This window comes from Cricetulus griseus, chromosome 6 (genome assembly GCF_003668045.3).
Source record: "Cricetulus griseus strain 17A/GY chromosome 6, alternate assembly CriGri-PICRH-1.0, whole genome shotgun sequence".
In the NCBI taxonomy this organism is placed as follows: Eukaryota; Metazoa; Chordata; class Mammalia; order Rodentia; family Cricetidae; genus Cricetulus; species Cricetulus griseus.
In genome coordinates this window covers 150,271,592-150,288,377 of record NC_048599.1, presented here as the reverse complement: position 1 = coordinate 150,288,377, position 16,786 = coordinate 150,271,592, and the positions used below count along the sequence as shown (strand labels likewise).

Sequence of the window (16,786 nt, the reverse complement as noted above, 5' to 3'; positions counted from 1 at the left end):
ACAGAAATGAGGTGCTTACATAGAAAGAGCAGGGGTTTCTGGGTAGACAGAAATAATGGGCTTTACTTCATGTTCTCCTTAATGAATCTCCCCAACTGTGGTCAAGACCTGAGAGGTTGTATTTTATACTAGGACTCTTGACAAGCAGGAACATACTACCAGAGGAGGACAGTGGTGACTAACAGTCCATTGCTGCAGAAGCCCTGCCAGTCGGCTAAGGGACTGATGTTCCTGCTCACATCAAAGATGCTTTAGATGGGAAAAGCTGGCATTCAGAGTCCCTGTACTTGGGTCTGCCTGGCTCTGGCTCTCAATCTGTTCATGCTACCTGCTAGTTCTAGAACCCGAGGCAAATCACCAAACCTCTTGGAGCTGTTTTCACTCTTAGAAAATAGGCTCAGCCAGGCAGTGGTGGCACACGCCTTTAATCCCAGCACTGGGGAGGCAGAGGCAGGCGGATCTCTGTGAGTTTGAGACCAGCCTGGTCTACAAGAGCTGGTTCCAGGATAGCCTCCAAAGCCACAGAGAAACCAAAAAAAAAAAAAAAAGAAGAAGAAAAGAAAATAGGCCCATAGGCTGGTGATATAGCTAAGTAGATGACGGCCTTGCTACCAAGCTTTGTGGCCTCCATAGGCACATAGTGGCATACCCACCCACATGCATACACACACAACAAATAAGTAAATGTAACTTTAAATTTTTAATAGGATTATGGAGACTAGAGAGGTAGCTGAGCAGTTAAGAACTTCTTGCTCTTCTGGAGGACCTGAGTTCAATTCCTACTGCCCAATTCCTCTGCAGGTACTCATACACACATGACATATACTTACACTTGCACACACATAAGTAATATAAATAAGTCTTTTAAAATTACTTTTGTGGCTGGGCAGTGGTGGTGCACACCTTTAATCCTGGCACTTGGGAGGCAGAGGTACATGGATCTCTGTGAGTACGAGGCCAGCCTGGTCTATACATCTAGTTCCAGGACAGCCAGAGCTGTTACACAGAGAAACCCTGTCTTGGAAAACAAAAAGAAGTGTGGGGGTGGGGGTGGGGGTGGGGGTTGTGGGTGAATCTGTGAGAGTGAGCTCTTGGAAAGCTCAGCAGCGCTCCCTTACATCATGTGACCAGATTGTACCTGTGAGCCTTCTTGTTTTGTGTGGGTTTCATTAGACCAGTTCTGGTTACTGGGTGTGGTGAGCTACCAGGACCGTTGGCCCTCATTGATGTGCCCATTTGTGAGAGTAGATGCAGTGCCCAACAAGGCAGCTATCAAAAGCATGTAAGGAAGCCTGTCTGACCCTATGTAGTAGGTACCTCTCTGTTGGGCTTCAGGTAAAGGACACAGATGAGAAAATATAGATTTTTTGGGGGACTCAGTTATCTACCTGTTTTCTGAATTGTAGGATGAATGGAGCCAAAGAGAAATTGTAAGTGTAGCTATGGCACAAGCCCTGGAGGAGGTGCGGAAACAGAGGGAAGAGTTCCAGCAACAGGTAGGCCCCTAGCTGGCTACCAAGGTGTGGGCCAAAACCATGTTCCCCTGCAGTCTCAGGGGCACTGTGCCTCCTGTGGTGGGGCCATCAGAGGGGCCACCCACACAAACCCCAGGTAGGCATGTCAAGGGTTTCAGGGAACACAGTCAATTGGACCTGTACAATACAGGAGAAACTATATTACCAAGAAACCTTAGCCCAGGTGATGCCACTTCCTAACTTTTCATGGCTAGTTATTTAGTTGTAAAACATTGAAGTTGGGTGGTGGTGGTGCACGCCTTTAATCCCAGCACTCAGGAGACAAAGACAGGCAGATCTCTGTGAGTTCGAGGCCAGCCTGGTCTACAGAGCTAGTTCCAGGACAGCCAAGGCTACACAGAGAAACCCTGTCTCAAAAACAAAACACACACACACACACACACACACACACACACACACACACACACACACACACAAAGTCCTTAGGTAGAGATCTAACAGTCTGATTCTGTGAGGTGGTACATCACCACCTGCTACTCACAAAATTGAGTTCCAGCCAGAAGTGTAGGTAAAACCATATGTGGGCACAGACAGAGCACCTGGCTCTGGTCCTGCTGGCTAGAGACCTCCAATGACTTCTTGACCAATCTGAACCCTAGGCATCTCTGAAGAGAATTTAGGGTAATCATACCTTCTGACACCAGAATGAGGCAATGCAACAGGCTAGTGCAGCATGAGTGTTCAGGAAAAGATGTTTTGAGAGGCTGACCAAAACATCCACTCTCTGGCTCAGCCCAGCATAGACCAGAGGGGCAGGGTCATTCAACAGAACAGATCCGATTGCCAAGGGTTTGTTCTAAGCTACTGATGTCATAGAGGGCTCCCCACCCCCCAGTTGGAAAATGGAATCTCTGTAGGAGAGGGGATTATGTCAGCCCTTCTTACGCTGAGTTTCCTGCTAAGGCTGCCCAGCTGACAACCATCATAGAAGAGAAAAATCGGAACCTGTGTGAAAAGGACAAAGTGCTTCTCCATAAGGAGCAGGAACTTCGCCAGCTGGAGAAAGGTGAGGAGTTGACCCTTGACCAGCAAAGTGTCACTGGTAAGCAGTGTGAAGTTACTGGCTCACACTATACTCCTACCACCCTAGGTCACGATTCTGCCCTACTACAGATTCACCAACTGCAGAGTGAACTGGAGGCCTTGAGGAGCTGTAGAGCCCAGGAGGCTGTAGAACCCACAACAGGAGAGGACCCCCTGCAGCTGCAGGGCCAGGAGCCACTTGTGAGTGCTATCCCCATACTGGAGCATAGGGTAGAGCCTGCCCTTTTAGGGTCCTGCCTTTGTAGTAAAGGGTGCTCAGCTGCCTAGGGAGCTTGGACCTATAGGACCATCTGTTTGGCAGCACCTGTTAGTGTGCTAATTAATCATCAAAATCCACCAGTTCACCTGACAGGCAATGGAAGAAATCTCATGTCTGACCTTAGTTGTCACCAGCTGCCTGCTGCAATATGCCATATCCCACCTGTGCAAATGAGCTGACACTTCTTCCCCATGGACCCGCATCTCAGTCTGCCTTTGTCCTGTTGCCACTATCCTGTAGGTCATCGCAAAAGCCATGCAGGATTCTGAGTATGAGCTTCAGGCTGCAGACGGAACCCCAAATGGTGAGGTTGAAGCCATGGATCTAGAGCAGCTACAGAAAGAAAAGCAGGACTTAGAGCAGCAACTTACAGAGAAAAATAAGGTGAGGACACCCAGGACCTGGGCTAGCTGTGGGTCTGCTCTAGCCCAGCCCTCAGGCCTGAGGCCCCGCTGTTCCTCCTCAGTGCCATTACCCCTTCCACCAAGTCTGCCATCTCTCCTCAAGAGGTTGGTGCTGGATTTCTGATAGGTTTTGGTCTCACTCTTCTGTCCTCCAGTGTTTACATCTCTCAGTGCAAGTTAAGTCCTTGCTGAACATAGTGATGCATACCTGTAACCCTGCACTCTGGAGACAGATGCAGAAGGGCCAGAAGAAAAGGCTATCCTAGGCCATGGGAAGCTTTCTTTTTTTTAAATAGCTATTTATTTATTATGTATACAGTGTTCTGTCTTCATGTATGCCTGCAGGCCAGAAGAGAGCACCAGATCTCATTACAGATGGTTGTGAGCCACCATATGATTGCTGGGAATTGAACTCAGGACCCCTGGAAGAACAGCCAGTGCTCTTAACCTCTGAACCATCTCTCCAGCCCATGAGAAGCTTTCTTTAGAGACTGGTCTCACCATGGTGGCCCACGCCTTTAATCCCAGTACTTGGGAGACAGAAGCAGGCAGATCTCTGTGAGTTTGAGCCAAACTGGTTAGTCTACAGTGTTCCAGGACAGGCAGGGCTACACAGAAGAAACCTTGTCTCAAAAAACATTTTTTTTTTCCTTGAGCTTGATCCCTGTCGCTAAGGAAAATAAAATCCCTTGAGACAGATTATAAAGTTTCAAGTTAGGAAAATGGAGTACAGCTTTTTGAATGAATGATGGAATGTGTAGTAAACTACATTTAAGCCTTATAGTAAACCCACTGATTAAAACATAAAAATAAAACCAGTATCCAGTATTAGTGGCTTATACAGAAAACACTGAAATTATCAGTACAGCAGTGACAACCATGAGATTCAAACCAAAAAAAAAAAAAAAAAAAAAAAAAAAAGGAATCTGAGGAGCTGGATAGATCGCTTAGTGGTTAAGAGTACTGCTCGTACAGAGAACCTGGGTTCAACTCCCAGCATCCACATGGCAACTCCAGTCCCAGGGCATTCAACACAACTAAAAGCAAACATCCATACTTTAAAAACCTGTAGTATATTCTACAGAGCCACTCACAGCAGCAGGCTCCAAGTATGTGGGTGCTGCCAGAAGGCCTGAGGGCCCAGCACACAAGGGTGGGTGGCAGTGTTCTATTGAAAGAACAGGCTAATACTGTGGCCCCTGTGGGTCCTGGGAAAGCAAAGGGTGGAACAGCGGCAAGGAAGCCCTAGAGGGCCCTGAGAATGAACCTACAGGAGGGCCTCTTAGGGCCTTCTAACATGGCACTGACAGCTGGTATTGGGGGTGGGGGTTACCTCAGATTATGAAGCAGATGCAGCAGAGGATGCTGGAACTTAAGAAGACTCTACAGAAGGAGCTGGTGAGTGCCCACTTGTGCCCTCCACGCACTCAGTCCCATATGTCCCTGATTCTCTGGTCCTCCTGAGGTCATTGACTCCCTGGGGGGGGTGTGTTCTCTTAGTTGATTGCAGAGGGTTCTCTGAGAAGTCAGGTGTGGGGTGGTGGGAGAAGGGTCTTAAAGCTTGAGAAGTGTTCTTGTGACCATTTGACCTAGGGCCCACGGTCTGAGTCTGCCTTATCCATGCCTGCCTGCATTCTCACATAGAGAGTTCCCTAGTTCACTCCTCTTACTGACCCCAAGAGAAGAGCTGAGCCTTCCTCAGCTCAGGCACTTCCTTCTAGTCAAGGGCCCTTTTGCCCAATGATGTGCAGTTAGTCGAAGAGCTAGTTACAGCTGGGTCTGGAGAATCTTCCTGTGATCCTAGAATTAGCTGGAGGGGTTTGACATGGCACATTTTCCATTGCTTTTCAGAAAATCAGGCCTGACAGTGAGCTTTTTGAGGTCCGGGAAAAGACAGGCCCTGAGATACCAAATATGGCCCCTTCTGTCACCAATAATGCTGACCTGACTGATGCCCGAGAGATCAACTTTGAATACCTTAAACATGTTGTTTTAAAATTCATGTCCTGTCGAGAATCTGAGGTAAAGACTTCAAAATGCTTTTTGGGGTATCGGGCTTGTACAGCCAGCCAGTCCTGCATGGCTTCCCTCAGCCTGCTTCCACCTTCTTCCCTCATCCCTCAGTACTGACTTGTTGAGCAGACCATGAAGGGAAGTGGTTCCCCTCTGAATTTTAGCTTGTGTTGCTGAAGCCAAAGACCTAGAAAGAGTCTGTCCAGCATGAAGAGCAGGGTTAGCTGTTGAGGATATTCTCTTGGCTCCCAAAGTCAGAGATGACTCAAAGAGCTAGAACTGCACCCACCATCTCATCCTTGTGAACCAAGGGAAACAGGAAATGCTGCTCTTTAGTCCCTCAACTGCCTGCCTACCCCCAAGGCCTATGGCAACAAAAGTGGGTTTTGTTGCAGGCTTTTCATCTCATAAAAGCAGTGTCAGTGCTGTTGAACTTTTCACAAGAAGAAGAGAGCATGCTCAAAGAAACTCTGGAGTATAAGGTAGGCTTTCCCTAGTCTGCTGTTTCCACCGCTGCACAGGTGTCAGTCACCCAGGCACTGACACCCAGACCAGCCACAGTAGTACCTCAGCTTATTTGCTTTTGGGGGGGCGGGGGCATTAGAGACAGTGTTTCTCTGTGTAGCCCCGGCTGTCCTGGAACTTGCACTGGCCTTGAACTTGAGATCCAGCTGCCTCTGCCTTCTGAGTGCTGGGATTAAAAGCTTGTGCCACCACTGCCTGGTAGTTTATTTGCTTTCGTAAGATGAAATTGACCAGGCAGTTCAAAGAACATTCTTTTATTTATATTTTATGTATGAGTGCTTTGTGTATATACCTGCACACCAGAAGAGGTCATCAGATCCTATTATAGATGGTTGTGAGCCACCATGTGGTTGCTGGGAATTGAACTCAGGACCTATGGAAGAGCAGCCAGTGCTCTTAACTGCTGAGCCATCTTTCCAGCCCCCAATGTTCTGTTCTTTGTCACTGCCAGACACCAAACTATAGCTCATCACAGAATTTTCATTGATGTCACTTCCTCAACTGCTCCAGTTCGGGCCTGGCACCTACATTTAACAGTGTTTTTTTGTTTTGTTTTGTTTGTTTGTTTGTTTGTTTGGATTTTTTTTGTATAGCTCAGTGGTAAAGTACTTACCTAGTATATGCAAGGTCTCAGGTTCAGTCACCAGCACAGCAAACCCCATGAAGTTGCTAAGGTCCCTGCATAAATGCTGTGATAGAGTGGAGAAGCCTTCCTCCAGTTCCACTTGCTTCTCATCAGAGTCATTCCCTGCTACCATCTCTTTCCCTGAATCTGGGCTCTTAGCCCTGCACACTGCTTTATTGGAAGCTCCTTGGTTACTCCTCTGACTAGCTGGGGATGACTAGAAGGCAAGGGCTATTTCTGCTCCCATGGCCCCTAGTTCTGTTTCTCAGCTCAGAAGCCTTTTCTGTTTCAAATGCAGATGTCTTGGTTTGGATCCAAACCAGCTCCCAAGGGCAGCATCCGGCCATCTATCTCCAACCCTCGGATACCATGGTCCTAGAACCACCCAAGGAGTGAGCTACATGGGCTGACACTCTGTGAAAAAAATACTGACACACCAGACTGGGTGGGTTTTTAATTGCTGTTAACTGCAGTTTTTTGTGTAAGTGTCTAGACACTGTTTACAAGCCTTAGGCCAACCTCCTTGCAAGCTGGTATGAACTTCATTCTGGTCACCAAACAAGAGCGATACTGGGCACTGCCCAGATCTTCGTAGTGCTGCTAATATCCCAGCTCTGGCCAGCTATAGTTGAGTCCTCTATCTTTGAACATTAGCACTTAAAATTGAAGTGATTGGCATATCAGGGAACAACTAATTATCAAACAGAGGTTACATGACTGAAGGGGGAGTCAGTCCTTTCATAGAAAAGCCAACTCAAGGGTGGTCGTTGAAGTCCCCTTCCAGTAGCATGTTGGGGTTCTCATGCAATGTTGCCTCTCAAGAAAGTATCATTTCATTTTGTTTCCCCAACCACCTAGAACTTGAGATGTGTCCATCTCATAGGTAACGGGGCCAATGTGGACTGATGAGTATGCAACTTTCCAGTCCTGAGAAAGCTAGCAAGCAGACGGAATGATCTCTACGTAGAGCACCAAATACACTCAGTTGCCTTCTTAATGAATGTGCTCGTCTTGGATGGGTTGCTGGTAAACCATTTTAAACTATTTTTATAGCAAATGTTCTTCACTATTATAAACATGTCTTCTGTATCATAAAATACATTTAAAAAGGAAAATCAGAGCACCAAATCTTTGTAGTGCCAGTCATGCCCCTTTGTCATTATGCTTGCCTTCTGTGGCAACTGCCCTCTGAAGCAGTGGAGTTTCTCTGGCTTTGCTCTGAATTCTGTCGTACTACCACTGAGCAAGAGCCAATCACACTTTTCTCCTTAAGAACAACCTGCTGAATTCAAGGAAAGCAGGCTGTCACTCTCCTGCTGCCAGTATTTAACACTACATTCATACCTGGCATCCAGACAGCCCAGTTGGCTGCTGCCCTTGATAGCATATATGCCTCAGTTTTATCTGATAGAAACTTATGTTCATTTTTACACTTGCTTTGGATAAGCCACTTTAGCTCTCAAGGGAAACCATTTGATTTGAGTTTGAAAGTTTCATTAGCAATTAAAGTAATAACTGGAGCTTCTAAAGTTAACATTTATCTAGGTAAATTTATATTTTTCATCTTAAGGCCAACATATGTATGTACACACATACAGTGTGCCTGCCATACAGAAATCCAAGTATTTGCAGCATTTGCCTTCTAAATCAGGATGGCATTGCTTTGGCTGTGGCTCCTCTTAAAGTTTCCTATTTAGTGGGGCATGAAACCAGAGTCCCACTGTTCTATGACTTTACTGAGAAAGATGTAGCTTTTCCACCAAGTAGGATATCCTACTTTCCTCCTGCCCCAGGTAAGAACCCCCAGAGAACTGGGCAGTCCATAGCCCTCCAAAAGCAGCTACAATCCCAGCTTAGGAGGCCCTTTCTAGGCCTGAGGTTTCTCAGCCCCTTGAGCTGCTTTCTCTCTCTCCTCTCTCTGTCCTCCCTCTCCTCTGTCTCTGTCTGTCTCTCTCTCTCCTGCCTGGAAGTTGAGATGTAGCTGTGGGGCCTGGCCCACTCATTTAAATGGCTTTCCTGCTGCACGTTAAGCTCCTTCAGCACTAGAAGAGTGCAATAGCTATTCTAAGGAGCTTGATGCACTTTACTTCTATAACCTTTGATAACGAGACAGTACATGTAGCCCTTTATATATGAGCACTGGACTGTGATCTTACTACCAATGTAAATAGGGGTGGCATTATCTAAAAACTGCTGTGAGTCATTTGTGGTGCAATACTTTTTGATTAAAGCACTTCAGGATGCAACTACAGTGAGTTTTACTTGATAAGTTTGAGGAGGGGATTTTTGTTGTTGTTTTTTCCAAGACAGGGATTTTCTGTGTAGCCCCAGCTGTCCTGGAATTCACTATGTAGACTAGACTGGCCTCTAACTCAAGAGATCCTCCTGCCTCTGCCTTGAGTGCTGGGATTAAAAGTGTGCACCACCACCACCTGGCTTTGTACTTAATATTTCAAGGGCTACAGATGTTTGTCTATCAGAAGCAATCAAACTCCCCAGATTAATGGTGAATAAATATATGATTTAATGACGTCCAAAGCCTAGTCCTACCTCTCAAGAATCAGTGGGTCTGCAGAGAATCTGGGAAGGGCAAGGCCTATGGCACTTTGGCCACAAAGCTGCAGGAATATGAAATGGGGGCCTCTGCCAGCATTTAAGCTGCAATTAATGATGCTCAGAAATACTTGCTTTATGGCTAATAGCGGACTGCCATTGCTGAGGTTTCATTTAGTCTCAAAAGTAAAGCTGTCAAGGCATGACAGAAACTCCTGCAATTCATCAGACCCTATCAGGAGACGGTGACCAGAACCTGCCCAAGACTCCAGCTGTAATCACACAAACGGATAACTTTTGAAGCCTCAATTAAACGTTTGACATTTTATTAAATAAGCTCCAAAATTACATACAAATCAAAGGAGTAAGAAACAATATATACTCAGCAAAATGCCCCTTGGTGGCATCATCAGTGTGGTGTGGCATAGCTGTGGTACTGCCATGCTTGCCATGGCAGTATAGGAACACCTCTACCCCTTCAACATCAGCTTTCCAAACCATCAGACTGTCATTCATTGCCATCCCTTTGCTTACCATTTAACATATAGAGAACACACCGCAATCAATAGACTAATGAGCCAAGAGCTTTATTGATGCAGCAGGCACTTTACAATGAACCCTAGAGAGCCTGTCTTCTCTGGGAAGACAGTGTATCTGTACAAACTCTCAGGTTTTTTCACTTCAGAACCCAAACTCTCCTTTTCACAGCAGCCCTTGGATCTGCACCTGCCCAAATAGCCCCTCCCCATTTCAAACAGACAGTGCATACAGGTACACCTGACATAATCTGGCCAGTCAGTGTGATAGTCAAGTGTCAATTCTGTGTTACTCTGTAAATGAAGGCAGAGACACCAATCCTGCAAAGAATTTAGGAAACAATAAGACTATTTCTCCCTCCACCTTAAAAGCAAAATACATTTCAGCAGATATGTTTCCTGAAATATATAGTTGGGAGTTCAGGAATATGGTCCATTATCAGTCCCTTCTTCACCAGCCTGGGCATCCAAAATTCTTCTTAAGGTAACATGATTCTTTTTTTTTTTTTTAAACAGTCTTTCTTGCTGTAAGAACTCTTATAATGGAGCCTAGTCCTCCTACAGCTAAAGCCTGTGGAGACAGGAAAAGGAAACATGTCAAATGGTACCTGACTGGTCAGAGGAGAGCTTTACTCACCTGGAGAGACACATATTCCCAAACCTAAATAAATCCCACCATGTCACAGTCTTGCTGAGAAAGATCAAATTCTAGGGAGAGCCAAGGGGCCCAAAAGCTGCCAACCCTTGAAGCAACAGAGCTGGCTTAGGACCCCAAGCACAAAACAGAGCCTGAGTTGCCTGTAACAAGCCTACTGCCTGCCAGCACCTACCTATCCATGAAAATGCACCACAGCCCACAGAGAACTGCCTGCTGACAGACTGACACAAAGTCACCTTACAGGGATGAAATGGCCTGGCTACCATACCACCTGAGACCCACCACCACCAGTAGCAACTTCTGAGTCCAGACAAAGATGAGGCTTTAAAGGCTCAGCACCCCAAAGAGGACCAGAGGCCATGAAATAATACTTTGCTGGAAACTGACCTACTAGAAAAAGCAGCGTTCTTAAAACTCAATACTGCTAAGGGGTCTACTTCAGTGACTCACTTGACTAACACATACCAGAACCCTGGATCTGCCTCTAGCACTGGCAAAGAATCTCATGCTGGAGATGTGGCTGAAGTCCATGATTCCATTCCAACACCATACAAACCCAATATGGTGACACATGCCTACAATCTTTGCACTAACATCACAAGTTCAAAGCCATCCCCCCAGTTAAAAAACAAATTTGAGGCCAACCTGAGCTACACAAGACCCTCATAAAATCTAATGCTGAACCTCTTGGCAAGAACTGTATTCATCACAGACTTGTCCCCTTAAGTGGTGGGTGTATTTACTGACGTGTTGGGAGGCGGGCAGCTGACACACAAGCAGGACAAAAGCTTGACACATGCATGGCCTTAGTCCTATATATCCTTCAAGTAAAGGACAAAAAAGCCTTTGCTGCTTCATGTGAATGGAAACCATATTAACTGACTCAGATTTCTGCCAATTGGCTCTTCTAGCAGTGAGACTGGGCCTGCATTTCTAAGATGTCTTCAATGTCTTTGCAGCTGCTCTCTCCCACATTCAAAGGAAACATCAAGCCCCGACTTCACCATGCCACCTGCCTCATGTCCTATATCAAGGGTAATTTGTCCTGCCTAACCTAATCCACAGCTAAGAAGCAAATGTAACATGACTGCCTGTATTTGAAGGTGAGGGAAAAGTGCAGTGTTACTGCTTAGGCCTGTCATTTCTATGTGACCATTGGACCATCCTACATCTGTTCTAAGTCTGACCTGCCAGTGTGAACTCTGGGTGAATTGCAGCCTGCAGTGAAGCAATGTAGTCACATACCTTTTCATGCCACTGGAGTAACACTGCACTGCTATTTTCTGTGGGCTTCTCAAACCCTTTATAAATGTACTTCATTAACAGGTCAATGCCATTTCTGTCCAGTGACTGCACAGCCTGCTCAATTTCACTGCTCTTAAAGTTTGTGAGTACTTTCAGCACTACACCCTGGGCTCGGTCCTATAGAGGAAAGAAAAAAAAAAGGATGAGGCCAAGAATTAAAATCATAACACTGCTACCACCACTGAACAAAACATGACAGAAACACCATCCCTTTCTAATTCATCTAGGGCAGAGCTACATAGATGAGCTAAACTTGTTTGGCTTTAAATTTCACCATATCTCATATTTTGATTCTACTTAGTATGGAAAAAAACAAGTAGTTTAGTACAGATAACTTTCTCTTTTTGGTGCCAGGGATTGAACCCAGGGCAGTCAATATGCTACACAAGCCTTGGGTCACTATTTTTGATATATCAGCAAGGCCTTAAGACTACAGATTGCAGGCCGGGCGTTGGTGACGCACGCCTTTAATCCCAGCACTCGGGAGACAAACGCAGGCGGATCTCTGTGAGTTTGAGGCCAGCCTGGTCTCCAGAGTGAGTGCCAGGATAGGTTCCAAAGCTACACACAGACAAACGAAACCCTGTCTCGAAAAACTGGAAAAAAAAAAAAAAAAAAAAAAAAAAAAACTAAAAAAAACTACAGATTGCAAGGTTATCAGGCTACCTACTGCACCAATATCTGGGGAATAGCAAGTGGCTTCAATGGAAAGCAGTACCCCAGTAGCACCTAACTCCCATTGATGAGAGTTGCTGTCCAGTCTGCTGTTAAGGACACAATCAAAACCCTGGTTCTGACAACACTGGGCAGAGCTGCAGTATGGCTTCTTTACCTTCACAGCTTGATTCTTGGTGTTGATTGGAGAGTTCCGCAAGGCTGCATGGAATGCCCGAAGCATGTCCCCTGTGCATCAAGGCCAGTTAAGGATGGCTAAGCTCAAACATGTCCATGTTCTCATTAATGACCTTACTCCATAAACAGTTTAAAGGTAATCAAACAGATCTTATCCATAGCACCCACTATCCTGCTGGCCTCTCCCAGGCAGGCACAGCCTGACAGAGCCAGCTTTCCTAACCTCTGCTAACCTGCAAGCTCTTCCTTCATTCCTCCCTGAGGTGGAGGCTGTCCTGGAACTAGCTCTTGTAGACCAGGCAGGTCTCCAGCTCACAGAGATCCGCCTGCCTCTGCCTCCCGAGTGCTGGGATTAAAGGCACCACCACCCGGCTTATTTACTTCTTTGGTATATAATGTTCTGTCTGCAGGCCAGAAGAGGGCACCAAGTTCCCATTATAGATGGTTATAAGCCACCTTGTGGTTGCCGGGAATTGAACTCAGGACCTCTAGAAGAGGAGCCTGTGCTCTTAACTTCTGAACCATCTCTCCAGCCCAAGAAAACTGCCCACTTTTGTAATAGAATCTGAAACAGCCTACATGCACCTCAGTGCTAGGCTGTCTACCCTACAGAGTTCATGCACAGATGAACTGTAAGAATTCTCACCCTCTCATTCTAAAAGCGAAAAATAGACACAAACACATCCTAACTCTTCACTCAATGCTTCTTTCTAAACTACTAAACAAATAACTTGAAGCCAGCCCCAGTGGTGGTGTAAGCCTTTAATCCCAGCACTCAGGAGGCAAAAGCAGCTGGATCTCTGAATTCAAGGCCAGTCTGGTCTACAGAATGAGTCCATGGACAGCACAGCATTCAGGCAGAGGCAGAAGTCGAAGGCCAGCTGGAGAGAGCTACATGGTTAGACCCTGTCTCAAAAAAAGGGGGGGGTCTATTTTCCAGATCGGCAAAGTCTTACTTTGGCTTACAAAGTGAGCCATGAGCCATCTGTTCCCTTGCCCCACAAACCTTACATACAATCCCAACTCCACATTCACTGCTGAGATCTGAATACCCGGCACACAAAGAAAATTACAAAGTAGGTTATGTCCCCAAAGGTGACACCTATTTTAAACTGAATTACATCAGCCAACTTTCATTCCCTCATGTGAAACACTGGCTTAAGCCAAAACACTTAAAAAACAGAACAAGGAATGACTGTCCAATCAGGACATTTAAAATTCCTGTTTGTGCTGCAATCCCTATGTATAAACAGCTAGCCTCTGGTACAAACCTGATTTCCCAGCTTCCCCAGTAAGTGCCATCATGAAAAGCTGGTCTGTGCCACAAGACAAGCCACTCCCCCACTGTGCTCAATCAGACCCTACCTTATCTATTCGTTTTAGAATTCCTTTTCCTCAGACAAAGAAAGGCTAGTCCTGATACAGCCAATGATAGCCTTCTACCCCATAACTTTTTAACTTGGTATACACTAGGCAATAAGCAGGGTCCCAGAGGCTTAACAGTACATGTGGACTAACATCATTTCACTGACAAAATGGATATGGGGGAAGGACAAGAATGTTAAGTTTAGTACTGCTTTTTGTTTTTTTGAGAAAGGGTTTCTCTTTATATCTTTAGCGCTTGTCCTGACCAGGCTGGCCTCGAACTCAGATACCCACCTGTTTCTGCTTCCCAAATGCTGGGGTTAAAGGTCTGTGCCACCACTGCCAGACAGTACCTGCAGCTTTTTGTGAAGCAATCTTCACAAAAGCTACTGCTGGGTAGAACTGGGGGGGGGGGGGGGGGGGCAACTCTACGATCACACAAAGTTTACTAAACTACCTCCATACCTAGACAGCTTCCAGCACTTTCAGAGAACACACTGTGGTAACTACAGAACCCTCTAGACTGTTCTCAGCCATGACCCTAAAACTTTGATGTGTGTTGCAGGATGCTTAACAGCCTCCCTGGCCTCTACCGTTAAAGTTCCCAGTAACATCCTAAAACTGTGATAAACAAGTGTCACCAGATTGTCAAATTTCCTTGGGGGTGAAAAGAACTATATGAAATCACTCAAAATGGTGCTCTATAGTCCTCTTCAAGGACCAAAAGCTGCTTCACTGAGAAAGAAAATGAGCTACAGTGATAATTTAAAACTGCCAGAGTGGAGGAAAAATCTCCCCAGGGTCTTAGACCCAGGACTAGATGCAGTCACATTTCACATTTCACCTTCCTTTAAAAATCCTCTGGGACAAGAACCTGACTTCTTCCTTTGAGACAATGAAACTGAGCCAGAAGGGAAATTACCTGCTCAAGGTCACAAATCCAAGCCCTCTGTACACTCCATCACCACAACCTGTGGAGAACACCAGATGTGTGTTCCGTGAAGCTACATTGAAGTTGTGAGGCCAGCATAGTTATGTCTATCATTTAGAAAAAGAATACTGAGGTTGAGAAGTATGTGACCTCTCAACCGGGGCTCTGCAAAGTCCACCAAATCTTCCTGTGCTGGTCCTGGGCCCTTCCCCATGTGTCCACGGCCAGAGCGTATCCCTTCACGTGGGAAGGGCTCTCAAAGTCCCTTCTTGCACCAGGGAAAAATACTCTATCTGCTCTTCTACAATGGCAATTCCCACAACAGCGGAGACCACTTCCTCTTAGCCCCCCCCCCCAAACCTCTGCTCTTCTCCAAGACTCCCTCCCATGAGGTTCTTTGGATTGAATGCAATGATCGAAGTCCAACACTTGGCACCTGGAAGGCACTCAATTACTACTTCCATCCTTCCCCCTACCTGCTGACATCTGCTAGGGTTTCACTTCTCATCTGCTAACCTCCCTTCTCCCAATCCCAAGAGGTACATTTTCCACCGTAACAAGGCTTCTGATACTGCCATCTCCTCTCTCTAGAAGCTCTAAATCTAAAGCCTGAAACTGCCTCATTAAAAAAATAATGAAAACAGCTAGCGCCAGGCATTGGTGGCGCACACTTTTAGTCACAGCACTCAGGAGGCAGAGGCAGGTGAATCTCTGTGAGTTCGAGGCCAGCCTGCTCTACAGAGTGAGTTCCAGGACACAGAGAAACCCTGTCTCCGGTAAAAAAAAAAAAAAAAAAAAAAAAGTACCAAGGCAACAGCTGACCAAGCCCCAGTCTCTTCATCAATATAATTAGGATTCTGGGTCAAATGAATCACTCTGGAGCCTTGTCAACAATTGAGTGCCCATAAACCAGTCAATTCCCTGCACCACAATAAAAACCGTTCTCATCACCCCATTTAACCACTTGAATGATGCAGGAAATACAAGTTTGAAATCTCCACGTTTGAAAACACTCCTGTCTGGACGAGTTGTTTTAAAGGTATATTAGAGAACTACGGGGCTCCTCCCAAAAGCAGTAGGCCTGACTTCCCAGGCTAAGTCAACTGATTAAACACCCAGAACATGATTTATATACAGCAAGAGCCTCCAACACGGCCCTAGCAAGTGCGGGGGAAGGGTACACACCATTTGCATAAAGAATAAAAACTTCCTGTGAGATTGTCAGTTCCCCGTGGTGCTCAAGCCAGTTGACAGTCACCTCTATTTTTATTCTTCTGTTCTAAACGTCAGTTTTCTGTGGCCACAAGAGCAGTCATTTCCAGTCGCTGGGGAGTCTCTTTTACACTTGACACTAGCTTTTTCTATGCTTCCTGCACAAGGCAGTTAATGGGAGAGTCGCAAATCACTTGTTGAATGTGGCTCGGCCCATAAAAGCTCAAAACCCAACGTGCTCAGAGGAATGTGATGACAGGTGAGAAGAGGTGGCACGGCAATGTCACACCCTCCCCTCCCCAACCCCCACCCTCTGGTCCATCTTCCCCCCAACAATCCACCCACCTATTTTCACGCTGGGCTGCAATCGGGCCCAAGAAAGCCATAGACAGGCCGCCGGAGGCCCTGGCTGCTCAATGAATCCAAGGTGGCTCACCTCCGGCCCTCCCGCGGATCAGCGGCCGGGCATGGCCCAGTCTCCTGCAAGGAGGTTTGGAGGGATCAAGGCCCATGCACGGGTACCCAGAGGGATGCGGAGGAGTAAAACGAGCTCCAGGGCCGCGCTGCTGAGGAAGGGTAGAGGCCGGGGACGAAGGACCCGGGGAGCTCGGGACTGGTAGAAGCCGGGCGGGGGCTAGGGCTGGGGCGAGAAGGGTGCGTGCGAAGGCCGAGTCCGAGCGGCCTCGCCGGGAAGGATATTGCCGCAGGAGCCCGTCCACCTCGGCGGGGTCGGGGCCTGGCTCGCCAGCCGCCGCCGCCGCCTCTTCCTGCTCGTCAACGAATTTGTTCTCGTCAAACTCGTCGATGTCCACCCGACGGAAACGTGAGGACAGTGTGTTCCGGGCCATGGCGGGAGCTCGGCGGCTGCCCAGCCGGCTAGATCCCACTGCCCTCCGCACCGGCTCCGCTCGGGGGCGGGAAGCCGCAGCGAAGCACCTCCTGCCCTTCTCCACGCGCAGCCGCCGCCGC

General features: G+C 46.9%; 2 protein-coding genes across 8 annotated transcripts in view; one reads left to right on the top strand and one right to left on the bottom strand.

Moving 5' to 3' along the window:
- Nucleotides 1-8,937, top strand: part of Golga1 (golgin A1) — a 50,691-nt gene extending 41,754 nt beyond the window's left edge. For 5 of the 7 annotated variants that reach the window (XM_027423642.2, XM_027423641.2, XM_035446971.1 and 2 more), the window contains 8 exons: nt 1,407-1,496; nt 2,439-2,541; nt 2,626-2,759; nt 3,079-3,222; nt 4,581-4,640; nt 5,094-5,264; nt 5,651-5,737; nt 6,704-8,937. In XM_027423642.2, the coding sequence (XP_027279443.1) occupies nt 1,407-1,496; nt 2,439-2,541; nt 2,626-2,759; nt 3,079-3,222; nt 4,581-4,640; nt 5,094-5,264; nt 5,651-5,737; nt 6,704-6,784 (870 nt within the window). In that variant the 3' untranslated portion in view covers nt 6,785-8,937. The remainder of the gene's footprint in view (nt 1-1,406; nt 1,497-2,438; nt 2,542-2,625; nt 2,760-3,078; nt 3,223-4,580; nt 4,641-5,093; nt 5,265-5,650; nt 5,738-6,703) is intronic. The other 2 variants (XR_003486827.2, XR_003486826.2) reach the window with 2 other exon arrangements.
- Nucleotides 8,938-9,267: 330 nt separating this feature from the next.
- On the bottom strand, nt 9,268-16,785 carry Arpc5l (actin related protein 2/3 complex subunit 5 like). The gene is made up of 4 exons (XM_027423645.2): nt 16,517-16,785; nt 12,290-12,362; nt 11,398-11,574; nt 9,268-10,065 (listed from the first exon to the last, which is right to left on the bottom strand). Exons 1-4 carry the CDS (start codon nt 16,663-16,665, stop codon nt 10,003-10,005), a joined length of 462 nt encoding a protein of 153 aa, XP_027279446.1. The 5' UTR covers nt 16,666-16,785; the 3' UTR covers nt 9,268-10,002.
- Between the last annotated feature and the right edge of the window lies 1 nt (nt 16,786).

Coding starts and splice junctions, on each gene's coding strand:
- Arpc5l (XM_027423645.2), bottom strand. CDS start 16,665: ATGGCCCGGAACACACTGTCCTCACGTTTCCGTCGGGTGGACATCGAC. Junction 11,575..12,289: donor CCAAGAATCAAGCTGTGAAG/GTAAAGAAGCCA, acceptor TTTCCTCTATAG/GACCGAGCCCAGGGTGTAGT. Junction 10,066..11,397: donor TACTCCAGTGGCATGAAAAG/GTATGTGACTAC, acceptor CTGTCTCCACAG/GCTTTAGCTGTAGGAGGACT.